We start from the raw sequence: 24,340 nt of genomic DNA on the forward strand, positions 1-24,340 counted from the left end.
CATAGTACCCCTGTACTGTACAGAAATATCACAGCACACACACACAGCACCCCTGTACTGTACAGCAATATCACAGCACACAAAAATAGTACCCCTGCACTGCAATATCACAGCACACAAACATAGTACCCCTGTACTGTACAGCAATATCACAGCACACAAACATAGTACCCCTGTACTGTACAGCAATATCACAGCACACAAGCATAGTACCCCTGTACTGTACAGCAATATCACAGCACACACACACAACACCCCTGTACTGTACAGCAATATCACAGCACACACACACAACACCCCTGTACTGTACAGCAATATCACAGCACACACAGCACCCCTGTACTGTACAGCAATATCACAGCACGCACACACAGCACCCCTGTATGTACTGTACAGCAGTATCACAGCTGAGGAGAGAGCCTGCACACCGTACACACAGCACAGCAATTTGCAACTACTAACGAGGAATCCTGAAACACTGGCGACGTCACATGTACCGCCCACTCTGTAGTAGAAGAGCAGTAGCCGGCGCTCAGTGTCCCAGCAGCTCAGTCCAACATTGGCACCGGGGAGAGTGGTGCGCGGGATGGCCACAGTGCGGGAGAAGGCGCTGGCTCTGAATCTCTGCACGTCCTACAGCCCGGTGCACAGACCCCCAGGTACTATCACCCGGGCCAAGCTCTCCGCAGTTACTGGGTGGGGTATCAGTAACTATCACTGCTTTTGCTGTAATGGGATTCACTGAATGTGTCTGTATAGAGTACATCATTTTATTATTATTCTTTTTATTTATAAACAACTGCACATGTCATTATACGAGGCCCCCAGGGCAGCTGGCTGTCCCATTAGTCAGTGCATTAGCTGGAGTATAGGTGTCTCCTGTGTACATGCGATGTGCGTGTAATAACATATGGTAGCAGTGACATGCTCAGGTATGTGCTGATGCTCCAGCTGTGGGAATGTCACTGGGCCAGTTACAGTTCTTTTGATATTATTATTTTTTTTTTTTTTAAATTGTATCTGCTCATTTCCTCTGCTGCCTGCGCCTTCCTGTACGGTTGCTATATGAGTGCTTCTTATACACTACAGAGGAGCAATCCGTCTCTGTACGCATCCTACACCAGGAACGGTCTCTCGTGTTGAGCCACCTGGCCCCAATAGGTGTATAATAGCAGCTGCAGGTGTGAGCCAGTGCTCTCTGTTTGGTTCAGATGTGAATCTGACTATACATATTTTATTGTCTCAAGGTCCCCATGTACATCAGCAATTGATTGCAGCAATTTGCAACCGATTGTGTCTAAAAAAAATCTTTCCCTTTTTTTTTTTTTTTCAATCGATTGAGAAAGGGAAAGATATTTTTATACACAATCGGTTGCAAATTGCACAATTGCTGCAATCAATTGCTGGTGTATGGGGGCCTTTAGTTTCACTTAATCGCACTGTAATAACTTGGGACGTCTCAATGGACTTGATTAGAAATCAGGACTGTCTTTTGGACACCTGTCTTTTCATGACAGACCACTGCAATGTTTTGGGTTACTGTTTCAATATGACTAGAATATTGGTGCTATTTTATATATATTTCTCCATATGTCACATCTCATCCATAGCCAAATGTTGGGGTGCTCCACTAAAGACCCAAATCTAGGAAAAACAATGGAGCTGGCAGAAGCCATGTTTCTTAAGCTCACATGTTAAGATACTGGGGGAGATGTACTAAGCTCTGGAAAGTGATAAACTACCTGCTGTGTTTGTAAAATTGGAGCTGATTGGTTGGTAGTTTTACTCTCCAATTAATCACTTTCCAGAGCTTGGTACATCTGCCCCACTATCAGCATCCAGCAGCACAAGTATATTTGCAAAATGAGCAGAACATAAATAGATTTCCAGAGAGACGCCAGCTTCCACCCCACATGTGCTACTGCCTTCCTTCCCTAAAACCTGCAACACTCATGCTAGTTATGTTAGGGTTACTCCTGGCCAGTGTGTCAGGACACATTTGTGTCACAATGAAGCTTGGATGTGGTGTGGGAGACTTTGTGGCAAAACTCTTAAAATAAGTTGAAGTTACACAATGAAGATTATGGGCGGTATTCAGTAGTTATAGATCGCTCGATCTCCCGTCTAAAGTGACAGGAGATTGCGGGGCGCTATTCAATTGTTGCTGTTTTTTGCGCTGATCGCACCCAAAGTGGTCGGGTTTAGCCGTGTAAAACGGCTACCCCCAACCAAATTGCTGTGCGCATTTGCGAAAAGTGATGTTTAGGCGCCCAAACATGTCACTTTTTGCCGATTTCAGCTCGCACCCCCCCCCCTGGGGCTGCGAGCTGAAATGGTGCGCCGGCAGCTGATCGCGCCCGACAGGAGAAACAATTAAATAGCTCCTGTGTTGCGTACGGGGGCTCAACAATTGAATACCACCCTATATGTGAATGAAGATAAACAACTTTAATCTCCTAGCTCTGTGTCCTGGGTTCAATAGCAACTAGGGTACTATCTGTGTGGAGTTTGTATGTGCATAATCCAAATCTCTAAGAGGTTTATGTGCTTCTGACAAAATGAACCTTTACATCTGTGTGATAGGGAACATAGATGGTAAACTCCACTACAGCAGGGATAGCTGGGAATGATTAAATTATGTCGGTGCTATACAAATAATGGTTAATAAATCTTAAACTTTATTTTCTGTGCTCCTCATATGCTAATACTACTATAGGTTACTCTTGTGATGCCCTAAAGATTCCTGTGATCCCTGCATCTGGCACATGTCCCTATACTGAATAACCTGTGAGCCACTCTCCTACTAGGGTGACTGGGAGTAAATCCTCACAAATGTAGTGTATGCAATCTTTTTGCTTGTAATTTTTACTTTTTAATCTTCTTTCCATGCACCATATGTTGGAGAAATATAGATCATATAGGCTATATATTATATAGCTGGTCTATTTAGGGCTTGCCTCCTTCCCACAGGAATATGGTTTTCAGGGGGTTGCCTCACAATCCATCAACAAGTGTTTGTACATACAGCTCCTGACATATAGGATCCTGGTTGTGATTGAGCCCATGACGCAGAGCTAAGAGATTACAGTTTTTCTTTTTATCTGCATGTTAAACCCATTGTACATTCTCCAGGGTTATACCTGTGTCTGTACACATTGTCCAAACATAGGGTGTGAGATGTGCAGTTACCAGGGAAGGTTATTCACAAATCCTGGAATGTGTGAATACAGTGTAATTGCTGCGTGATTGCCGGTTACAGCTGTGTGGTTAGAGGGACAGGAGTGCAGGTATTTATTGCATGATCTGAATGTGACCTTCTTTGGCGTTGAGTCCAATGTTCAGTTTTCTGTCAGCTTTATTATGACTTAGTAACTGCATAGAGAGTGCTGATTTACTGTTCATGCTTTGTTTCCCTGGGCTGTCCAAAGACACTCTTAAATTTTATATACATACATTATACTAAAATGACCAGGATCTCCATATTTATCACTTCGTTTTTGCCACAACATAGTTTGCAGTAAAAATAGCAACAGTCGCTCCAGAGTGCTCTGTACAACAGACTTCCCTATTTTCTTTTATTTTAATTTTCATTTAAAATTGTGATTGAGTGGAAGTTTCAGAACATTGTGGTCAGTCCCTACTCTGACTCTCTCAAAAATATGAGCTTTTGGCTGCAGGTATCACATAGAGTGGAGCATCCTGGAATTCAACCCTCTCAAAAACATGGCCAGTTGGCCTCTTATTAGTATAATATCAGAATATTTTATTCTTGATAGAATGGTAGAAATGCATACAAATTGCTTACATCATATACAAACTGTATCAAATGACCAATGCCTTTGTGGGACCGATGTTACTTCACACCAACACCCCTGAGGGTGTGAGCTCAATGGTGAGGGACCTTGCAGATGGCGACTAGATGGAGCTTCACTATGCTTTTTCAGAGGTGACGTGCGCGTGCAAAGGCTTCATGCCCGTAATCCAATTGAAAGACCTTGCTGAGTGCAGTTTGGCAGAAGACTGCTACACAAGTGCTAATAGCTCTTGAGTGTTATAAGTGGTCTGTCATAAGAGTTTGTGTTTCTCTAATATAGATACTGGTAGGCTATTTTGCTTTTATCTTAACATTGGTTAAGATCATCTAGGTGTTTTCACTAATGGAGCTTGAAGGTGCATACACACGTAACGTTTAATTGTTGAGAAAATCGTTCAGTTTCTGAGTTATAACGATGAACGATTATATCTTATGCGCGTTCCCGTTTGTAGTTCACAGTGACTGACCAACTGAATGGTTTTCATTAAGGGAAGTTCCAAAAATCGTTCATTACACTTTAAAAAAAATCTGACCGTTCATAAAATCGTTCGTAACAATATTGTTGTGTGTATGCAGCTTAATTTGTAGGCTGACTTTTGGATCCACTCATAACGACCCTTATGCTGATTGGGCCAGAAGTTTGGAGTGTGTGCTGCCATGGAAATAAAGGTGTATATTCCCCCATATACAGAGCTGTAAGCATCTTTCTGTGTATTGCACAAGATACACTCTTTCTGCTGACTGACCACTCACATGGTGTTGACTACATTTTAAGTGGGATATTTTATCAAGCTCTGGAGAAGTTTCCCATAGCAACCAATCTGCTTCGATCTACCATTTATTGAATAAAATCATGGGCAGCTAGGCTGCTGCTAGCTAAAACCTGCCTGGTGCCGTCCCCACCCGTGGGCAGCAGTGTCCCACGGGTGGAAAAAATAGCGGAGCAGCGCTCACTGTCGCTCCTAGTCACAGAGAGGGGAAATCATGGGGGCAGCCCGTCATGTCCGTAAGTGCAGGGCACGCCCCCAAGAGTGATGATAAGGGCGCGTCTTAAATCTTGGACTAGGCAGCTGATTGGTTGCTGTGGGCAACTTGTCCACTTCTACACTCTTGACATTGGTTGATGCATCCCTCCCTTTGTAATGCTGGGTACACCCTACAACAATGGATCGGTCAGCAGACCGATGAGTAGCTGATTGATCATCTATACACTCTTGCCCATTCGGCCCTTTGATATGTCTGGGCTGACATCACAAGCGGACTGGCGTTCCAAGACTGGGATCATAGATTTGGTCGCATGCAGATGCACCAATATATAATATCAGATATATCGGCTGTGCTGTGGGGCAGACTTGATATGACGCACTCGCGACATGTCGTTCGTCGGTTGAACAATATATCGACCGCTATGTACCCAGCATAAGTCTGCTATTCATTGAGGCGGCTAGCATATTTTAACAATCTACTGAAAGGTCCCTCTCTGGATTGTTGCCTGGACTTGAATTCTCAATGTGACAAACCTGCTTGGATGTGTGTGCTGCAGCAATGGGATCTGGCACAGACTCTTTCATGGTGGTCCTAGAAATATATATAGCAGTTCTCTTGCTCACCTAGTCTGGTTTTTCTTCATTACAGACCACAAATCCTGCCTCCCCAGTAACACTGGGGTAATCGCTTGGAGATTTACTGCTGTCTGTGAATTCACTGCTGTTCTCCAAAGAACAGGGAACTTCAGTATTTTATTTATGCCCGTAAAAATGTCATCCAGGAAAATATATGCCATTCTGCTGTCCAAAAATAAAGGTGGTAATATTTTCTAGGGAGCAGCGGTAGGAGCAGAATTTGGGAAATGTGGATTGTAACATCACAAAGCTGTTACTTCATATACTGTATAGGCATAATCTAGAGATATTACAATGTAAATGAAACTCATTCTTTCCTATGTTTGTTTTAATATTGTGTATTTATGAGGCATTTTTATCATGCAATAAAACTGGGTGTTCGCTAAACCATAGGAAAAAACAGGAGATTTTGGTGTTGTAAGCCTTTTATTTATTTTTTTCCCAATATCTAACATTTGATAGTATAACCTTTTTTTGTTATCTCCGGTATAATTATTTAAGATATGTATAAGTATCAGCCACTATAAATTATTCAAAAGTTTATTTTTCTGTCTCAGATATATTAGAAGAATATTGGGTGTGATTTTTATGTAACTGAGACAAACTAAGTGGGTGTCAAACTATATCCCTGTAGGTCAGTGACCAACATATTTGAGATAAGGGATTATGACATTTTTGCTGCCATATTTGCATTTAAGCAGTTATGTAATCTAATACATTTGCTTTGATAATTTTTGAACCACAGAGGGCATTGATCATTGCACCTTTTAAGATTGGGTTTTCTATTAAAAGTTAGGGGTGTGTGTTTTTTTTTTTTTTTTTTTTTTTTTTAATTTACATTATCATTTTATATTTTATTCTTTTATGATCAATTTCTTAGAGGCAAAAAAACTTTTTGGGACACTCAATGTAAAATTGTATTTGTGTACGAAACAAATTTTCTTGGTGCACCACCAACCTAGTGTCATCTAGGATTTACCTATTGATGGACTGTTTGCTTTTTGATAGTTTATATCTTTTATACTATTCAACTAGTGCGGACTTGGCATATACTGTATATGAATGCATTTCAAACTCTACCTAGTGAAACACTAATCTCTTTAAAAAAACAAACAAACTGGTTCTTGTTGATCAGATCACTTGGCCATAGGTATTAGCCTAGCCAACTTCTAGCCTTGGAGGTGGTAAGTTAAAAATCTCCTCCTCTTGTGCCACATGCAAAACAATGTTATCCAAGCGGGTTAGTCGAATGCCAGACCCCCCCCCCCCCCCCCTCTTCCCCATGCACTTTGCTGATAATCTGAGTACCCTGCTTCTGTAAGCAAAGAGCTTTTAAAGCTGCAAGGTCAGACATGTTTTCTGTTCTCTGCGTAGTATGTTTTTTTGAATGTTAGTTATACAAAGGAGGAAGAGTGCACACAAGCCAATAGTAGAAAACACGCCAAGTCTGTAAATCAGGATCTACTATCTGACACTGTTACTAAATAAACAGTCGCCTGGTGCTAATTCCATTAATGTAAATAGAAAATCGCCTGTAAAATAAAAGGAGCTTATTATAGGGTATATAAAATTGTAATGTGAGAATAGGATAAAAGTGGTTTCAACAAGTCAAAATCCCATTTGTCAGTCTGGACGATTGCTTAGTTTCCTTAATAGTTGGCCTATACAATGGGAGGGTCCAACTGTCTAGCTCAACACCTTTTTAATGGTCTCTCTGGTCAACTTTATCTGAAGGCCTAGAATAGTTTTTTTTTTTTTTTTTTTTCTAAACTGGAAGGAAACCCCTGACAACATGCTAATGCCATATGGATAGACCCCCTGGTGGAAACCTTGGCCCCAATGTTGGGCAATACAAAGCCCCTTGCCACCTAATAAATGGTGCTCTCTATACCCTTAATTTCCAGCTCTTGAGCATTGTTCTTGCTCAGCTTTTGTCCATTGTAATCTTCACGTACACATTTTAATTGATTTTTCAAACTTATACTACTTTTTTGTGTCTTCTCCTCCTAGGTCCAAACTTGAATAACAAGCCATTCCGAGCCACCTACATCTGGAGTAGCATCATCCATGCCCTTCACACTCAGGTAGAGGTGAAGAAGAGGAGGCACCACTTAAAGTCTCACCCGGATTGTTTTATTGGCTCTGATGCCGTGGACATTGTATTTGCTCATCTGGTGCAACACAAGTATTTTGGAGATGCCGATATCCCCCGCTCCAAAGTTGTGCGTGTGTGCCAGGCTCTTATGGACTGTAAAGTGTTTGAATCTGTGCTGACCACTTGTATGTTTGGGAAAGAGAAGAAGCGGGTAGTGTTTGAAGACAGCAGCTGCACCCTGTACCGGTTTCTCAATGCACCCAGTCATCCTGCTGGACAGATGGAGAAAGGCCGATGCACACCACAGCGATATACCGGGAGGTAAGAAATTTGTGTTGCACCTTCTTGGTGATGGGGAAAAAACGGCTACTAAAGTACAGTGCCAGCTTAGTGCACTCAGCTTGCTTTGAGCGTTGTGATCTGCTCTATGGAGATCAGACTAGCTTCCCTTGTCAATATCCGTTTGAGACCAATTAAGTCGGCTTTAAAGTTGTATTTGTCAGTGGGCCGGTATGACTGTGCCATATCACCACTTCTACTACTCTGATTGTGAAATCACATTTTGTTCACCTGCCTTAATGCCACTTCTGCATTTCTGCTTCAACCACGGATTATTGATTAAGTTTTGAAAGCCTGAGCATATAATGCAGAAACCACATTATCGTGTTAGTCATTGCGGCTGCCTCTGACAATCTGGGTCACAACATAACACATAAGTGGGTTTGTCAAGCGGTATGCGTGGCCGGCGGTGTAACACATGTATTCCTGTCAAGCAGTTGCCTTGCTTTCCAAATGGAATGCAGTGATTGTAAGGCCTATGTACTAAGCCGTGGAGAGAGGCAAAGTAGGAACCATTTGGCTCCAACTGTCATTTTTTTTTTTCAAAAACAATGTTAAGTGACAGGAGCTGATTGGTACATTCTCTCCATTCTCCCATCTTTTAATTGGCTTTTCTCAGTCTCAATGACTCGTCCCTAGAGTAAAAAAACAACAGCTGTATTACGGCTTGGTCACTGATGGTGTAGTGTATAGCTTATTGTAACGCCATAAATCTGCGCATTACTGGCTTGCAAATGAAAACTCTTATTAATAAGGTTAAGTCATCACTGAATGTTCTTTTGCCTGGGAGTAGTGATAATACTCCTGGGTGCATCAGACATGACTGTGTTTATTTACTCTAATTCTCATCCATTGTCCTTAACGGAATCTGCAAATTATGGGTTCATATATTTTATGCAAATTAGGTGTTTGTATGTGTAAGTCATCCATGCACATCATTCTCCTAGCTGGGATAACCAAAAGAATGCCAAACCACAGTGGTTGATGTGGGTTAGCAATGTTGGTACCCTGGGTCTGACTTTTTTATCAGGATTCTATGCGTTGTATCTTTTCTATGTTGTGCCTTGAAATGGGCCTGCTCTAGCTTCCTCAAATCTAAAATAAGGAGAATTGGCATTTGTTTAAATTGATGCGTGTTGTTGGGAGGAAAACTAAGCTACCCATGGATTGCTCGAAGTACAAAGACCTTCCAATTTCACTGCTGCAATTCTAGAGCATTAAGTTGCAGTAGTCTCCTACATGGTAGATTCATATTATCTGTTCTCTAGGAACAGAAATTGACCTCATGTGGCTTGAATAGTTGGGCATTAAGTGGATTAAGGGTATAGTTGGGATATAATAATCAATCTGTTATGAAGTCCATGAAAACTACCTTTGCTCCAGGCTCTGATGGCTTTTCGGCATTATACTACAAAAAATGTAGTATCCTCTCGACCATAGTTGCCTACTTTTGAAAAACACTTTCAGGGAGATTGCAGATGGGAGTAGAATGCGCTGCAAGCAGCACGGTGTGCCGTTGAGGGGGCATGGCCCGCTCCGCCCAAAGGGCGTGTCTAGCTCCACCTAGATGCCCTACACACACATTCACATTACTAGATGCCCTACACATACACACATTCACATTACTAGATATCTGATGTCACACTTTCCTAAGCCACAGAACACATCTCTGGTAGAAATAAACTAATTAGGAAGCGGCCAGAGAGATCCGACCGGTAACACATAGACAAGCTTTCCTTTATCAGCTCCACCAGCTGGGAGTTGTAGTGTAGCAGCATATAATGATTTATGTCCTTATAAACTACAGTAATGTAACAACACATCTAACCTACAAGCAGGGACTGTACTATAGGTGTCAATACACACTATAACAACCTGATGTCTGGCACTGCTGAGAGATAGAGATATATATATATATTGGAGTATATAGGAGGGAGAGTGAGGCAGCCTGCTCACAGCTAGCAACCCAATCCTCCCAGCAACTACTGCCCTGAACCTCCAACCACTCCTCACATTGTAAGGTAGGACCCTCTCCCTCTACCGTGCAGGACATGTACGGATGCTGACTGCATAGTGGGGTGTGTGTATAGAGAGATATATTCTTGTCACAGGCATTAACTGCACTCTAAACAGGCACTCACTAACAGCCATCCATGATTAAATGGATGGCTGTCAGTGAGTGCCCTTTTTGGAGTGCAGTTAATGCCTGTGACACTCGGCACAGCTAGCCACTATTCACTTCTATTTAACAACACTTGTACTTACGTTGAGCCAGGCCACCGTGGGAGGAGAAAAGGCCACTGCTGCTGCTGAACTGTGTACACGTGACATGTGCCTCTGACCAGAGCGCCGCTGTTTACAGCTCCCGACGATCTCATGACTGTCAACCCCGTGGTGGCCGGCCAGTCATGAGGTCCTGTGCAGGCCCTGCCCCCGGCATTCCAGTACTCGCACCAGCGCAGTCCTTAGATAAAAAAAAATAATAAAAAAATCCGGGAGTTGATGTATACTTTGCGGGGGGCGGGAGGATTCATTAAAAATCGGGAGCCTCCCGCTAAAATCGGGTGGGTAGGCAGGTATGCTCTCAACTAACTCAGCTGTTTAATGCAATTCACAAATGAGCAACCTTTTTATGTTTGGGTCGCCACAACTACTACCTCTGTTGCTCACAAGGAGGGTAGTGACCCTTCTGTGTGGCAGTTACCAACTGATCTCTCTCCTGAATGTTGACTGAGACTTCTGGCAAGCTTCTTGCAGCTAGAGTTAATGTTTACCTCCCATAGCTGACCGTTTCATTCCTGGTCATCTGGCTCATGACAACATCAGGAGGGTTGTTGACTGGCTTCACCACACTAACTCCACTAGATTCCTTACTCTACTTGTGGCTTTGGATGCAGAGAGAACCTTTGATCGCATTGGTTGGCCCTTCATGACCTTGGAGGCATTTGGTCTGGAAGGGGAATTTCTCACCAGGGTTATGAACTGTACCGCAAACACTCCCTCTCCTGTCCTTACACCCTTCCATTTCAGATCTGCAATGGCACCCGCCAACGCTGCCTACTGTCTCCCCTCATTCACTCACTATTGAGCCATTAGCTGCCATGTTTTGCCAAAATCCAGACTTTTTCAGTGTGAAGTTCTGTTCTAGCGAGCGCAAGCTTGCCCTTTTTACACAGACTATAGTCTGTCACTAATCCCTTCTCCTACTTACCCAATATTTTTAGAGAGCTGCACATCTGTAACTGGGTCTCCAACTTTAAAATCAATAATCTCAGGTGGCAGTTTTATCCTGATTGACTTACTTACTCCACCCTCAAACGGCTTCTTGCAGCTAATTTTTGATTTTCTCAGGCATCTCCATAAAATAGTCAAATAGTTACAAAAACCTTGACTCTCCTATATTGGGCTAACTATATTTCCCATTCTCTGTACTGTCTTATCTGGCCTCCATAGTTTGAACAAATTGCTGATTGAATAGACAGTTTTACCTCCGTTGATATACTTTCCAGTTTCCTTTTTTATTTCAGGCTCTCCCTATCTGTGTCTTTGCCCCCCTCCAAAACACTTTTTAAGGCACTACATGACCAACTTGTGGCATTCATTTAAGCCTGCTGGAAACCAAGAGTTAGACTTGTCCACCTATAACGTCCCGCCTTGTCTGGAGGCCTGGGAAACCCTGACTTTAAGAAGTATTTTATGCTGCCCAACTGGCGCAAGGTATCCTATGCACCGGAGTCCCTAATATGGGCTCATATTCAGTCTGCCTCCCTCTCTTCAACTTCGATTTCCGTTATCTTGTCCCCTTGTTCGGCTTGGTCTCCCTGCAGCCTGTTCACATCCAAACATTGACTTTTCCCTCCATGCTCTGGTCTCGTTGTCACATACTATAATGACCTGGCTCCATCCCCTTCCCCACTAATTCCACTTGGGCACATCCGAGATTTCCGTCTGGTCTCTGTCCCTCAGCTTTCTCCCATTGGAGCCACTCTGGTTCGCTTTCTGAGCGACTTATTAGTTAAAGGGGCTTTTTAAACCCTGTTCCTCCCTTCAACAGAAATGCTGTCGTCTCTATCTAGTTCTATAGCGCACACCTATTCCACATCGCTTTACAGAGAATATTTAGACATACATATCAGTCCCTGCTGCTGTGGAGCTTACAATCTATAACACACAGACCCCAACACAAATGAACCCTAAAAGTATATTTTTGGAGTTCTCTCTTAACTTCATTAATTTCTGCAAATTTGACATTACTTCCAGTCCTTCTGATTCGAAACTCTGCACAAGGCTCTTGTATCTTCCCTTTACCACTCATCCGTCACACTACCTTCCCCCTTGATACCACTTCCGGTGGGAGTCCAATCTGGCTGGGGACTTAACAATCTACATCTATTTGGTTGGGAGCTGCCAAATTGTGTTTGTATTAAAGAGTGTATAAGCTTTTATTTAGCTGGTACTTAGTGCCTACCAGACTGCACGGAATCTATTCTTCCTTATCTCTTTTCCCACCTCCTCCTGTTGGTAAAAACTGCCAGCTGACTTTCCCAAACACCTTAATGGGCCATTCCATGAAATGTCCCTTTTGTGAGTGTTTAAAAAAAAAAAGTCTCTTGAGTTTTCAACATAGGTTGACAAGTTGAATTATGGCTCTCATAGGTTTTTTTTTCTTAAATTGTATTAAAAGTGTGTGTGTGTGTGTGTGTGTTTCCCCTTCTTCAAATAGCTAAGCTGAATTATCCCCCCCCCCCCCTCCTTCTCCCCAAATCTATTATTGCTCTCACTGAGGGGGAGATATACGAAGCTCTGGAAAGGGATGAACTGCCAGCCACTCAGTTCCTAACTGTCATGTTACAAGCTGTGTTTGAAAAATGACAGGAGCTGATTGGCTAGTAGTTTATCACTCTCCAATTTATCACATTCCAGAGCTTGGTACATCTGCCTCTTAGTCCTAAAACCTGCTACATTTATGAAATGAAGCTCATAACTTATATATTCTGTGGAACCTCACAAATGTTCAATAATGCATGGCAGTGGTTCTCGACCTCGGTCCTCAGGACCCCACACAGTTCATATTTTCCAGGTCACCCAGCAGGTGCACAGGTGTGACACATTTTAAAAGATCCACAGGTAGATCTAATAACCTCACTTGTGATTCTGTGAGGAGACATGGAAAACATGAACTGGTTGGGGTCCTGAAGACCGAGTTTGAGAACCTGTGATGTATGGGATACCTGGACACTTTGCCACAGTTATCCCTCCCAGTCTCTCTATGCCCCAGCTCTCATAGGTCTGAGCAATTGAGGTCCAGTTCTGTTCCCCCTGCTATGCACTGTATTAGGCCCCTCTCCAAAGCTGCCCCCCCATTCTCTTTGATCGTATATTGCTCTCATGTTTTGTGTGGTGGTTTTGCTTTTTCTTCCGGTCTGCAGTCTTGCTCCGTAGGTGTACATTCTCTGGCCAATTGTATCTATGCCCTGTTCCTTGCTTGATGTCCTTAATAAAATTTATTGGAGGCAAAAAAAAAATCACAATGTGTATTGGGAATATCTGGACCGGTTTCTCTACGTCTCTCCCCACCAGTATCGCAAATCTTGATCCTTCATTGAGTGTGCACACATCCAGTTAAGGCAGTTCTACAGGTTTTAGTGCTTGGTGTTTACAAACTAGAATAGATAATTCTAAGAAGGTAACCTTTACATGGCAACTTGTTCCAGAACTGGACAATTGTCAATAGCTCAGATTCTTGTGTAGACAGACTAGTATTTAGTGTTGTGCTTTTTGTACTGTGTAAACCAAACAATGAATACATCAATGTTTTTTTGTTACTGGAAAACGAGGAGAGGGTTTAGACTAATTTGGGCATCTCCAGAGGTGGTAAATGTATCACCAGACGGATTATTTATAGACTTTCATAAATTGTATGCCTTGCTCCCTAGTTTTACTGTTACAGTGGGGACTGGCGTAACTTTGGAGGAATTTTGGTGTGTGTTTCTTGACTTATTAGTTTACTGTTCTCAAATTGTGCATGTTAATGGGGTGTGGTGGGTGGTTTTTTTTTATATATATTTTTTTTTTTTTTTGTTGGGTGAAAAACCCAATGGTTCTTGATTTTCCCCCATTGCCATGTTGAGTCATTGTTGAACCCTTAGACTTTTTTGCAAAGGCTTTGTCTTGCTATCTAGTTTGCCTATCGCTAATCTTTTATGTCAAACCCAATGTCTAGGTAGTCACAGGGACAAAAGGTCGACTGGGTCAAAATGTTGTTGAACTTTTCAAGGTTTTGTGTGTGTGTGTGTGTGTGTGTGTGCTTTCTAACCCTAGTCTTTACCCTAAAGCTGGGTACACACTAAACAATTGTGTACCCAGCGATGCGACTCCCAATCCCGGGGCTGACTTGTTGGGTGGTCCGTACACACTGGGTGATCAGGTGTTCAGCCGCCCGATATGCCGGCCGCCACGGCACAGCTCTGCATGGGAACGTCAGCCACATCGCCTGATCTCCTGCATGTACAAAAGATCAGACACTGGTTGACGACCCCACAGGAGCACGCACTACAGTGTAGTGCACGATATTGAGTATTTGTCATTCTGATGTGTTGGAATCTAACAAATTGTTGGCAATATTGTGCAGTGTGTAGAGGCCTTAACTGCCCCACCTAAAGCCCTAACGTTAAAAAAAAAAAAAAATGGGTCTACCATTTCAATGTAGACCTCTCGTCCCTGTCTATGTAGACAGTGTTTATCTTTTTTACTGTAGATCTATTGACTATAACCTCTAGTTTAGCTCTGCAGCCAGCCAGCAAAATGATTGTTCTTTTGGCATTTGTGCGCTGTAAAATTGCTTACTGATCAGGTGGTTTGGCATTTATGGTATGTGCACTAATTTATGTAACTTCTGGAGCAGTTAAACCTTGTTGACTGTTCGATTTTCTAGAGCTACTGCAGCTTACGTTCCCCCTTTCTGTAGACTGCCTCCCATCCTGTATGTATAAACCGTGTAACCATTGCATTGTTAGTGGAATAATCTGTAATCTGTCACTGGCAGGCACGAACAGGCAGAATTCCAATCCATGCCTGCCCAGGCGCAGAACCTGGAAGAACTTTGGGATAACCTCAGTTTGACACCTGCTGACCCGACGCAGATGAATCTGCCAATAGACCTACCGGCCGGTGGTGAGTTTAGTTTCATGTTTTTCTTGCTACAAAATAATCCTACAACCAATAAGCAGTGGATGTTTGGGTGCAAAGCAGAGGTAGCAACTAATACCTCCTATTCTATTTGGCTTCAGAGTCCCACCCGGGATTATGTTCACGTACTCATTCCGGGTGAGACCCCTTACAGACAGGCGGTCCAACACTACACTAATGCCGAGTCGATTATGTCATCGGCATCACGTGGTGAGCCGGCGCTTGGACATCTGTTCTTCCTATGCAGAGAACAGGACCCGGGTTGCACGTTCACACTGCATCACGAGCAGGGTTGAACACGCGTTCAACCCTTCTCGTGACCAGGGTTGAAATGCCCGATCACTGGACCCGGCTTATTTCAACCTGGCCCTTTCACTATGTACAGGGTTACCTGAGGTATTGCTTGTAGTGTGGAAGTGGTTGCATTATTGCACTTGCGTTATTGTCAGGCCTGCCTTCCCTTACTTTGGCATTAAAGGACTTGTATGGTGGATTAGATGACCTGCTGAGAACTATTTTAGCTGGTTGACCGTCATCAATGCTCATTTTAATATTCAAGCCTGTATTACTGGCCACAGTATCTGTTGTCATGCATTGCCGCAGAGTGGATGACTGTAGCTTGATTGCAAAACCGATGTGTGCTTTTAATACTTGAAAGTACTTGATTGATTTGGGTGAAATATGTATATTGAGGTCTTATGTCTGTTAGCTTCTCACATATGGGCCCGTATTCAATTCGAAGCAAAGCCAGGATTCGCGGGAAAGTATAGCCGATTGCGACTTTTCGCCTGTCTGGAAAGTATAGCCGTATTCAATTCCATCCACTCTTTTTGTGTATGCGGAAACTCAATGCAATGTAATGGGCGAAAAAGATTTCCCCCTGAATAGCCGGAGAAAAGAGGTGCAAAATTTTTGTTTTGGGGTGCTAAGGTGGGAAAACCACTCAAAACCCTTGGAACAGCCCCCCCAATGGACAACTGCGTCAAATTCCAAAAAAAAACAACTTATGAACACCCCAAAAAACTTGTTTGCACTCTCACCCCCGAGTTCAAAGTGGGAATAACTTTGCAAACTAGTGAAATAAGGTTCTGGGGGTGCAATAAGAAGGGGTCAAGTGTTTTGGAGATTGCAGGTGCATTTTTGGGGGTGGAAGCTCACTTTATTTAAAAGCTCAGCCCATATTCAGGTCCCCAAATTGAGACATTGATCCAAAGTGGAAAATGCAAAAGTCCCGGCCACAGTTGCAAAGAACCGGTTCTAGTTTCTTACAGACAATGGACCTCTAATAAAATGTGCTGGGAGATGTGTAACTGGCAATTGGAGCGTAAGAAAATTGTGCAATATAGTATTTGTAACTCTAAAGCTATGACTTTTTAAAAAGGTGATATTGCAGCTGCTGCTCCATGCTTGGCCCCCACTAATACTCTGTGGGGTAGATTTGAGACTTCTGATTGGTGCTCATAAACCGCTTTGGCCTTTAGATTGTGCTTTCTGTTTGCTTGTAAGAATGAAAATGATGGCTGCCTAGGAGTTAATACTGTACCCCTTTTAATAAAGGCATTTTTAAAGATCCTTAAATATTTGCCCTTAGGCAAATCTGCTGCCAGACTGGTAACAAACACTTCTATTGAACAAGGGACAGTTTACAGCATTGTTCAGTTCTCGTTGTCACATTAATTATAAAGTATAATGACAATCTCGGTAAGCCAATGAATGGGTTTGTTATATGGATCTTCAATTAGTGACTGACAACTCTTGGCTTTAACATTGTAAAAGGAAATCTTTAAAGGTCTCTCGTGTCTTACAATGACCTTGATTGTAGTCTGTAAACTGGGTTTAAACGGCTGCTGAATCCACATCTCTCTTGTGGGGTGTTTTTGTGTTTGCACTCTTAAATATGCAAAATGTCCAAAACTGCCCATTGTATGTATTTTTGCCGGGCCCTCTGCGTCTGTTTTTAGCACTGCTCTTATTTGTACAGTTCAGCGACCAGACAGGGTGTTGGGGCTGATTACTGCTGAGAGTTGTTTGGATTAGAATGAGTTTTCACAAGAACACACTGGTAGTCTGAGACATATGACAATGCGGCCTGTCTAATTACTAGGAGCAGGAAACAACTGTTAGTAGTTGAAGGGATTCTCTACTCTGTAAGCCCATCTCCTGAAGGATGGCAATCCCACAACTAGCAGTACTACTCTAAAATGAATGTCTCCATAAATGGTTAAGTGTATTGTAAATTTTTAAAAAATACATATGCACACTGTATATTTTTTCATTTTATTTATCTTGCCTTAGCATATTGATAAGGCTAAAAATATTTGCACCAATATAGAACAAGCCTGGTCAGTTACTGCCATTGATTATCTCAGCCCCTGCCTAATCCATTTCCTGCCAATCTGCAATTCTGGTCTTGTATGGCACCCTGGTATCGTTCTCACCCTGCTATAACTTTTTTTTTTTTTTTTTTTCTTTCTTTTCTTCCCCTTTCTTATCTGCTATGTGCCCATAATCCACTAAACTACTATTTGACCCTTCTGTCTTTTTTTTTTTTTTTAATATTTTCTCCTTCTGTTGCCTATCCCCTACATTCTGTAGACTCTCTCTCACCAGAGCTGTAACTAGACTGTTTGGTGCCCTGTGCCAGAAAGAGAGCATTGGCGCCCCCCTCACTTTTCAAAGAGACATAATGCACCCAAAAAAGGGCCATAGGGCCAGGGAAGAGATAGGAGAGGCCAGGAGATGCTGGGGATGAAATAAGAGGAAGCTAAAAGCAAGAATGATAATAAACAGAAATGTGACAGGCCCAAATAGCGCCCCCTGACCTGTGGTCCCCTGTGCGATGGCATCGGCCGCACTCCCTTTCCATCCTCTGCACTTCCAACCACTCTACCAGAGCAATGGGGCTGAAGGAGAACCAACACAATAGCCAATAGAATATAATGTTTTTTTTCAGGCCTTATTGTAACAATTTTTTTTTTTTTTTTTTTGGGCTACGAAGCAGATGACACTCGCACTCTCTGAGAAATTATTTTTTTAGGTCTGCATTACTTTGTCTTGACTGCTTGTCCTGTTGGATAAACAGATCAGTGCCACCTAAAAGCCAAATAATTCAATAATTGCTGAATGCTTCCGTCCACCCTTTATACTGGGCACATGTCCTACATGTGAGCTTTATATTGAAGCCGTGAGGGCTAAGTATAGTTCTTCTCGCCAAGTCACTTCAGTATAAGCGTCTTTCCAGCTGGCAATCCTAATTCGCTTCTCTTCCTCATTCCTGTTTTTAGTCCTCCGTGAAGTCTGGCAGGAGCAAACTATTCGTCGGCTTCTGCAGCTGGTGGACCTACCCATTTTGGATTCTCTGCTGGAAACCGCACCTGTATCGCCTAAAGGTCTGAAAGCGAAGAGTGGGGAGCTAATCATGACCACCCACTACCTGGACCGAGAGATCCTCAAAGCCTTTAGTGACTCTCAGTAAGTGACCTGGCCATCTCCTGGAACATTAATGTGTTTATAATCTGCTGGTGTTGGGCATGGCTATTAGGGGATTTAAATATTTTGTAAACAATGCTGGTAGTGGGAGGGGCCTTTTACTTTTTCTATCGCACGTCAGGGCTATTCAATCATGATCTGGATTCAATGAACAGAGCTGACCGATCACTATAGGCCAGAATGAGTAATGTGCTCAGGTGACTAATCCTTATGGTACCACTGAGTTGGTTCTCCTCAAAGCTTCTGTTCAGTCCTGATAGAATGTGTTTATGCTGCCAAGATCAGAGCAGCTACCACAGGGTAGATCATGGACGTCTCGGGTAGAAACACTCTTATGTGAGACACCCAGAACATGACTGCTGTAAATGGTGACCGCCTTAGATGAGCAAGATGACCTCCCTAGAATCTGCAAATATAGCAAAATGCACCATTACTAAATACACAATGATCATATGGGATTTAGTGTGATATATATATTCCTGCCTTAGTGTGTTTAAACTTTGGCAGCAATCTATGGGACTAATATATAGGCAGATGGTGGGAATCTGTATGAAATACTGACAGCTGAATAGCCGCCAGTTCTCATACCGATGCCTGAAGGGAGGACATTCCCCCCCCCCCCCACCCCTAACCCTCCCTTGGTGGTACATAACCCTAAAACTCCCCAGAGTGGTGCCTAAATCAAACCTCCCCTTCCTGCACCCTAAACGTAACCCTTCCGGGGGGTACCCAGCCCTAAACCCTACCCCCGCGGCTACAACCTATCTGTCCCCGGCTTACCTCATTCAGCATGGGGCTAAAGATGGGCGTCAGCATTTCGACACCTACCTTTTAGTCCTGGGTCTGCCTTCCGCTATCGGGATTCCGACTGCCAGCATTCCAACTTTATTACTCTGAAAGAAACTGGTTTTATCTAGGACCAGACCTAGTCAGGGGTGTGGCTTGCCTTTTTCATCGGTGCTAAAAGTATCAGTAGCTGTCCCCTATCTTACATCTGCTTCTTGCCTTGCCTGCAGGTCTGATGAGTGGGTTTCTGCAGCCGTGGACTGTTTGGAGTTCCTCCCTGACCAGGTGGTGGTAGACGTGAGCAGGAATCTCCCTGAACAGCAAGACAAGGATGGATCGTGGAAACTGCTTCTGTTTGAGACGATCAGTAAACACTACAACCAGACCAGGGTTCCGCTGATTACCAACCCATTCTTTGACATCCATACTGGTATCGCTGAGCTTTTGGGTAAGTGTGGTTTGTTTGGGTTCCCCCACAGCACATGTTTCACAAGGAGGTTTTGAGGAGCATGTCCAAACCCCAAATCAAATATACAACATTACCTTCACTATAACAAAAGGTTTTAGTTCAGCTGCCTCTAGCAACTAGAACACGTGTAGTGATCTCTCACATGGCCATGTTTTGGTTGAATGTTTCGACACACAACGTGCTGGAAGGATTAGGACATTGGCAATAAATTAGAAATTGTGCTGGAACCACCCACCCCCTAATGTGAATTAACATTATCTACGACCACATCAAATAGTCATTGCCTGCATCCAATGCTAAGTGACTGCCATGATTAATCTATATATGCTTGGGAGAGGTCTCGTTTAACTAATCTTCAGTCCATTATCTTTTGGAGCTAGCACAAGGTTTGGGCTATGTTAAATTTGGTACAGCACATTTATTAAGATGTAGCCATTTTGCTGAGGTAAATAAGGTGGGTTTTTTAGGCTAAATAATATTGGTCCAGACCACAAAATGGCTATTTCTAGTCTATATAGATGACTAATATATCAGGCATTCTTTCTTTAGAAATGTACCAAACTTTTTTTTTTTTTTTTCCTTTTTTGTGTTGGGCTGTTTTAACACGCCTCATGACGACCATTCACTTTCCGGCTTCCTGTGATACTACGTCACGGAGTCTGTCTGTGTGACTCATAATGTAATGTGCTATGGTCTCTATAGATCAGCTAAAGTACATTCTATGGAGCATGTTCAGCTCTGCTATATCTGACTTGTCTGAGGAATAACCTACCCACCAGTATTCACAAGGAATTGTGGTGGGAGGTTGGTTAATGCAATAGGGTATGAGTTTCAGTTTTTATCTAACATTTTATTTAAAGGGTAAAACTACCTGTTTTTGCCTTTTTTATCAAAGTCCAGTCTTCAGCAGTAATCTTGTTAAACTCTTAAATTATTCCCTCCTAGGGCAGGGTTAGGCAACATATGGTACATCTGCTGCTGTGGTACTATATATCCCAGCATGCCCTAAATGCAATTCGGTCAGGGAATGCTGGAAAATGTAGTTCCACAGCAGCTGGAGTGCCGCACGTTACCTACTCCCTTTCTCATGGGAAGCTTTGCATCTACTTTCGGTGGTTTGACCTACAGGTGTTTAAAATAACATAATAATCTATTGAGTAACACACGGCCACACATGCGTCTATGGAGCTCCCTGAGATCAAAAATCACATGCGCTGCATTCAGGTCCTTCAGGCATTGATAAACGTCCAGAACATGTTGATAGAAGGATAAGATGTCTGCTGATATACCTGTACTTTCCAATGGAAAGCATTCGAGGAAGGCACTCTAATTTCTGTGTTCCTTTCAACAAGTGCTATTGATTCATTAATTAAACAATTTAAAAAAAAAAAAAAAAAAAAATCAGCTGCCTTAACATATGGACACTTGTACATTACTGACAAACCTTTACAATTAGCGCAGTCACCATACTGTGGTGCATCAATTTTATTTTTAAACTGCAGCACATCCTACTGACTTACTGCTCTTCATAACACCGGAAAGAATTTGCCTGGACTACAGCCGGATAGTCATCAGAGAATACTTGACACAACTTGTATTTTGTAATTCACATAACTTCATAAATGTTTTCTATCAATGTCTTGTCAGTTAGGCCACCGGCAGCTCCTGTCCAGGCCAGTTAGCTATCTCCATATTTGAAATACCTAAAACAACTTTGTGTAAAGTAGCTGAGTGGTTAACCTTAACCCCCCCCCCCCCCCCCCTCCTTTTCTAGTGAATGGGAAGACTGAACAAGCCCTGGAGGCCACACAGTTATGCTTGAAGCTCTTAGATTCCCCAAATCGAGAGGAGTTCAGAAGACTTCTCTATTTCATGGCTGTTGCTGCAGAACCGTCTGAGTTTAGGCTGCAGGAAGAGGTAAGCACTGATGTACGATGCTTGTGGAACATATTTGATTTCTAGCCATAAAGTATACCTATAAACCAACTCTGTAGTTCAAGCCGAGTCTCCCATTTCCAAGATGCTTGGGACCAGGGGTATTTTGGATATCTGAATATTCTGTATTTTGGAATATTTGCAAACCATAATTAAATATCTTTGGAATGGGACCCAAATAAAAAAAAAAGCACTTTTTTTTTTTTTTTAGAATATACACCTTATACACAGCCTGCAGGTACATTTATACATGAAAATTAATTTGAGCCACAAAATTATATTTGGAAAATATTGTATGTACACAAACTGTTTCATTTACACCTTATACACACAGCCTGAAGGTAACTTTATACTTTTTAATGTACAAAATTATTAAAAATATAAAGCTTGCTTTTTGATAGTTCAATGTACACAAAGGTTTCACTATCTCAGTCAAGCTAAAAAAATAAAATAAAAAAATTCCGGAATATTCAGTATTTGGATATGGGAAACTACTTTGTAGTGTATATATAAATTTTTATAACTCCATTCATTCAGTTTTAAAAGGATAGTCTCTATCTAAAAACAAAAGGAGAACCTCACCGTTACAAACAAATGACATACGATGAAAAGCATGCTTGAAGGAAGAAGAAAAATGAAAAATATAGAGATCTATCTCAACCTTTAATATTTAATCATTTGCAAAAGGTCAAAACCAGACTGTAATAATCAGGCACAAAGCACCAGAGGGACTAGTCATGGAAAAACCTTTTTAAAATTGGTAATCTGTGTTCTAGAGCGATAACCGGATGACTGTTAAGAGAAAATTCTCCAGAGCCATCGTAAACCACAAGAATTTGTCCAAGGGAAAGTCCGACCTCTTGGTGCTTTTTCTGTTGGACCATCACAAGGATGTATTCAAGGTAAACAGGCCAGTATTGCGGCACTTCTGGGGAGGGGGATTGGGTGCTATCTGGAGTTGGGTCATTAAGGCTTCAGTGCTAAAGCCAAACTTGCATAGTTTAATGGATGTCCCAGTCCTCTTGAAAATGCTAAACTTGTTGTGGTTTGACTTTTGTATAGCTGGGAGAAATTAATTCAGGCAGTAACATTTGCAGGATTTAACTTTCAGGAAGATGCATGTTGACAATAGATGTGGTGAGAGGGTAGTGTCTAGATGCCCTTCATGGAGCGGATTCTGACGTTGTCAGTTACTGTCCAACGTCCTTTCCTACTATCCACGTGGACATAGAGGGGGAATATTAACCTGTGGTGAGGGAAGAGAACCTGTGATGGGGCAAACTTTTTCGTTTGGTGGCCTTTATGGGGATGGAACCGCACTTCCGTTCTCGCCTAACATCGCTTCCAGGCCCTTATAATGAAGGGGAAATAAGCTCAACCGTGGTGAGTGAGCTCTGACCTGTTGTGCAATGTGTGGATTTGGGGGCATTCCAATAAGCACAAGTTTATATCTCTGTGCATCTAATTAAAATTGCCATTTTTTTTTGAAAAGGTAGTCTAATTGCATTTCAGAGGAACAACAAAGTTATTGCTATAATCTAAAATTGGTGCTGAATACTCTAGTTCTGGTTTGTTGTATGGGGTTTTGCCGCGTATGTCTAAAATCCTGTATTTATTTATTTATTTTTTTCCCCAATCTTCTATATAAAGATTCCTGGGACCTTGCACAAGATGGTCAGTGATAAGCTAGTGGCCATTCAACAAGGAAGGGACCCTGACAAGGACACAGGTAATTACATTAGATCCCATATGTATTTAGGACGGCATGGTTAAGTTGTCGGTACATTTAAAAGGTCTAAACAAATGTTGACGTGTCTTTAGCCAAACCTTAAAAAAAAAAAAAAAATCGACCTTTTTGTGTTGACAAGTTAAATGGCAAACGTCGATCATTTAACAACCATGTTGACCTTCTGTCGACATTCAGAATGTGTCAACCTTTTTAAAGTCTACTGTATTCCTCTTAACCTAGGCTTCTGATGCAAAAGGAGAAACCGTGCCTGGAGAACTTTGTAAGAGATAAAATGGATATATTCCTAACCTAACTTTGTGTTCCCAGGTTACACTTTTTGCCAAAGAGTGGACAAAAGAGAATTCAATACAGCGTCACAGAAGACTACACAGACTGAATTATGGACTTTGCTAAAAACTATTTATGAGAACACTAAACTTTCCCAAAGGGAGAAGAAGCGGCTGCTGGGTCAGTTCTATAAAAGTCACCCAGAAATCTTCATCCAGTTCTTTGGGGACAGAGTGAGCACAGTCTATATGTAATAAAGTATTGTAAGTAACTGATGTAATGTAAATTCTGTAATGTTAATATTGTATATGTCTAACAGTCAATTTTGCATGTTAATAAAAAATCCATTTATTTTTATTTATTTTTTTAATTTGTGGCTGTAACTTGATTACATGGAGAATTGTTAAGCTTAGTGTTTGGTGATACAAAGTGTGCCAAGCTAAAGGGTGCCGATGTAGGATAGTGCTAAGGCTGGTTGAGGGTCTGGAAAAATGGGTGCCACCTATACATTGGTGACCACCTCGATTTGCCTAATGGTGGCTCTGGCTTGACTTAACCCTTCTGATAAGATCTTTCCAATTGTGTT

General features: G+C 42.2%; 1 protein-coding gene across 1 annotated transcript; it reads left to right on the plus strand.

Annotated features, from left to right (window-relative positions):
* The first annotated feature begins 528 nt into the window (after window positions 1-528).
* Window positions 529-24,111, plus strand: DEPDC7 (DEP domain containing 7). Its single transcript, XM_088470489.1, has 9 exons — window positions 529-659; window positions 7,447-7,852; window positions 14,916-15,043; window positions 18,343-18,529; window positions 19,564-19,781; window positions 21,577-21,719; window positions 22,514-22,639; window positions 23,388-23,466; window positions 23,794-24,111. Exons 1-9 carry the CDS (start codon window positions 587-589, stop codon window positions 24,006-24,008), a joined length of 1,575 nt encoding a protein of 524 aa, XP_088326615.1. The 5' UTR covers window positions 529-586; the 3' UTR covers window positions 24,009-24,111.
* The last annotated feature ends 229 nt before the right edge of the window (window positions 24,112-24,340 follow it).

The sequence above is a fragment of the Taudactylus pleione genome, unplaced genomic scaffold, assembly GCF_031769625.1.
Source record: "Taudactylus pleione unplaced genomic scaffold, aTauple2 ptg000100l, whole genome shotgun sequence".
NCBI classification, from domain to species: Eukaryota; Metazoa; Chordata; class Amphibia; order Anura; family Myobatrachidae; genus Taudactylus; species Taudactylus pleione.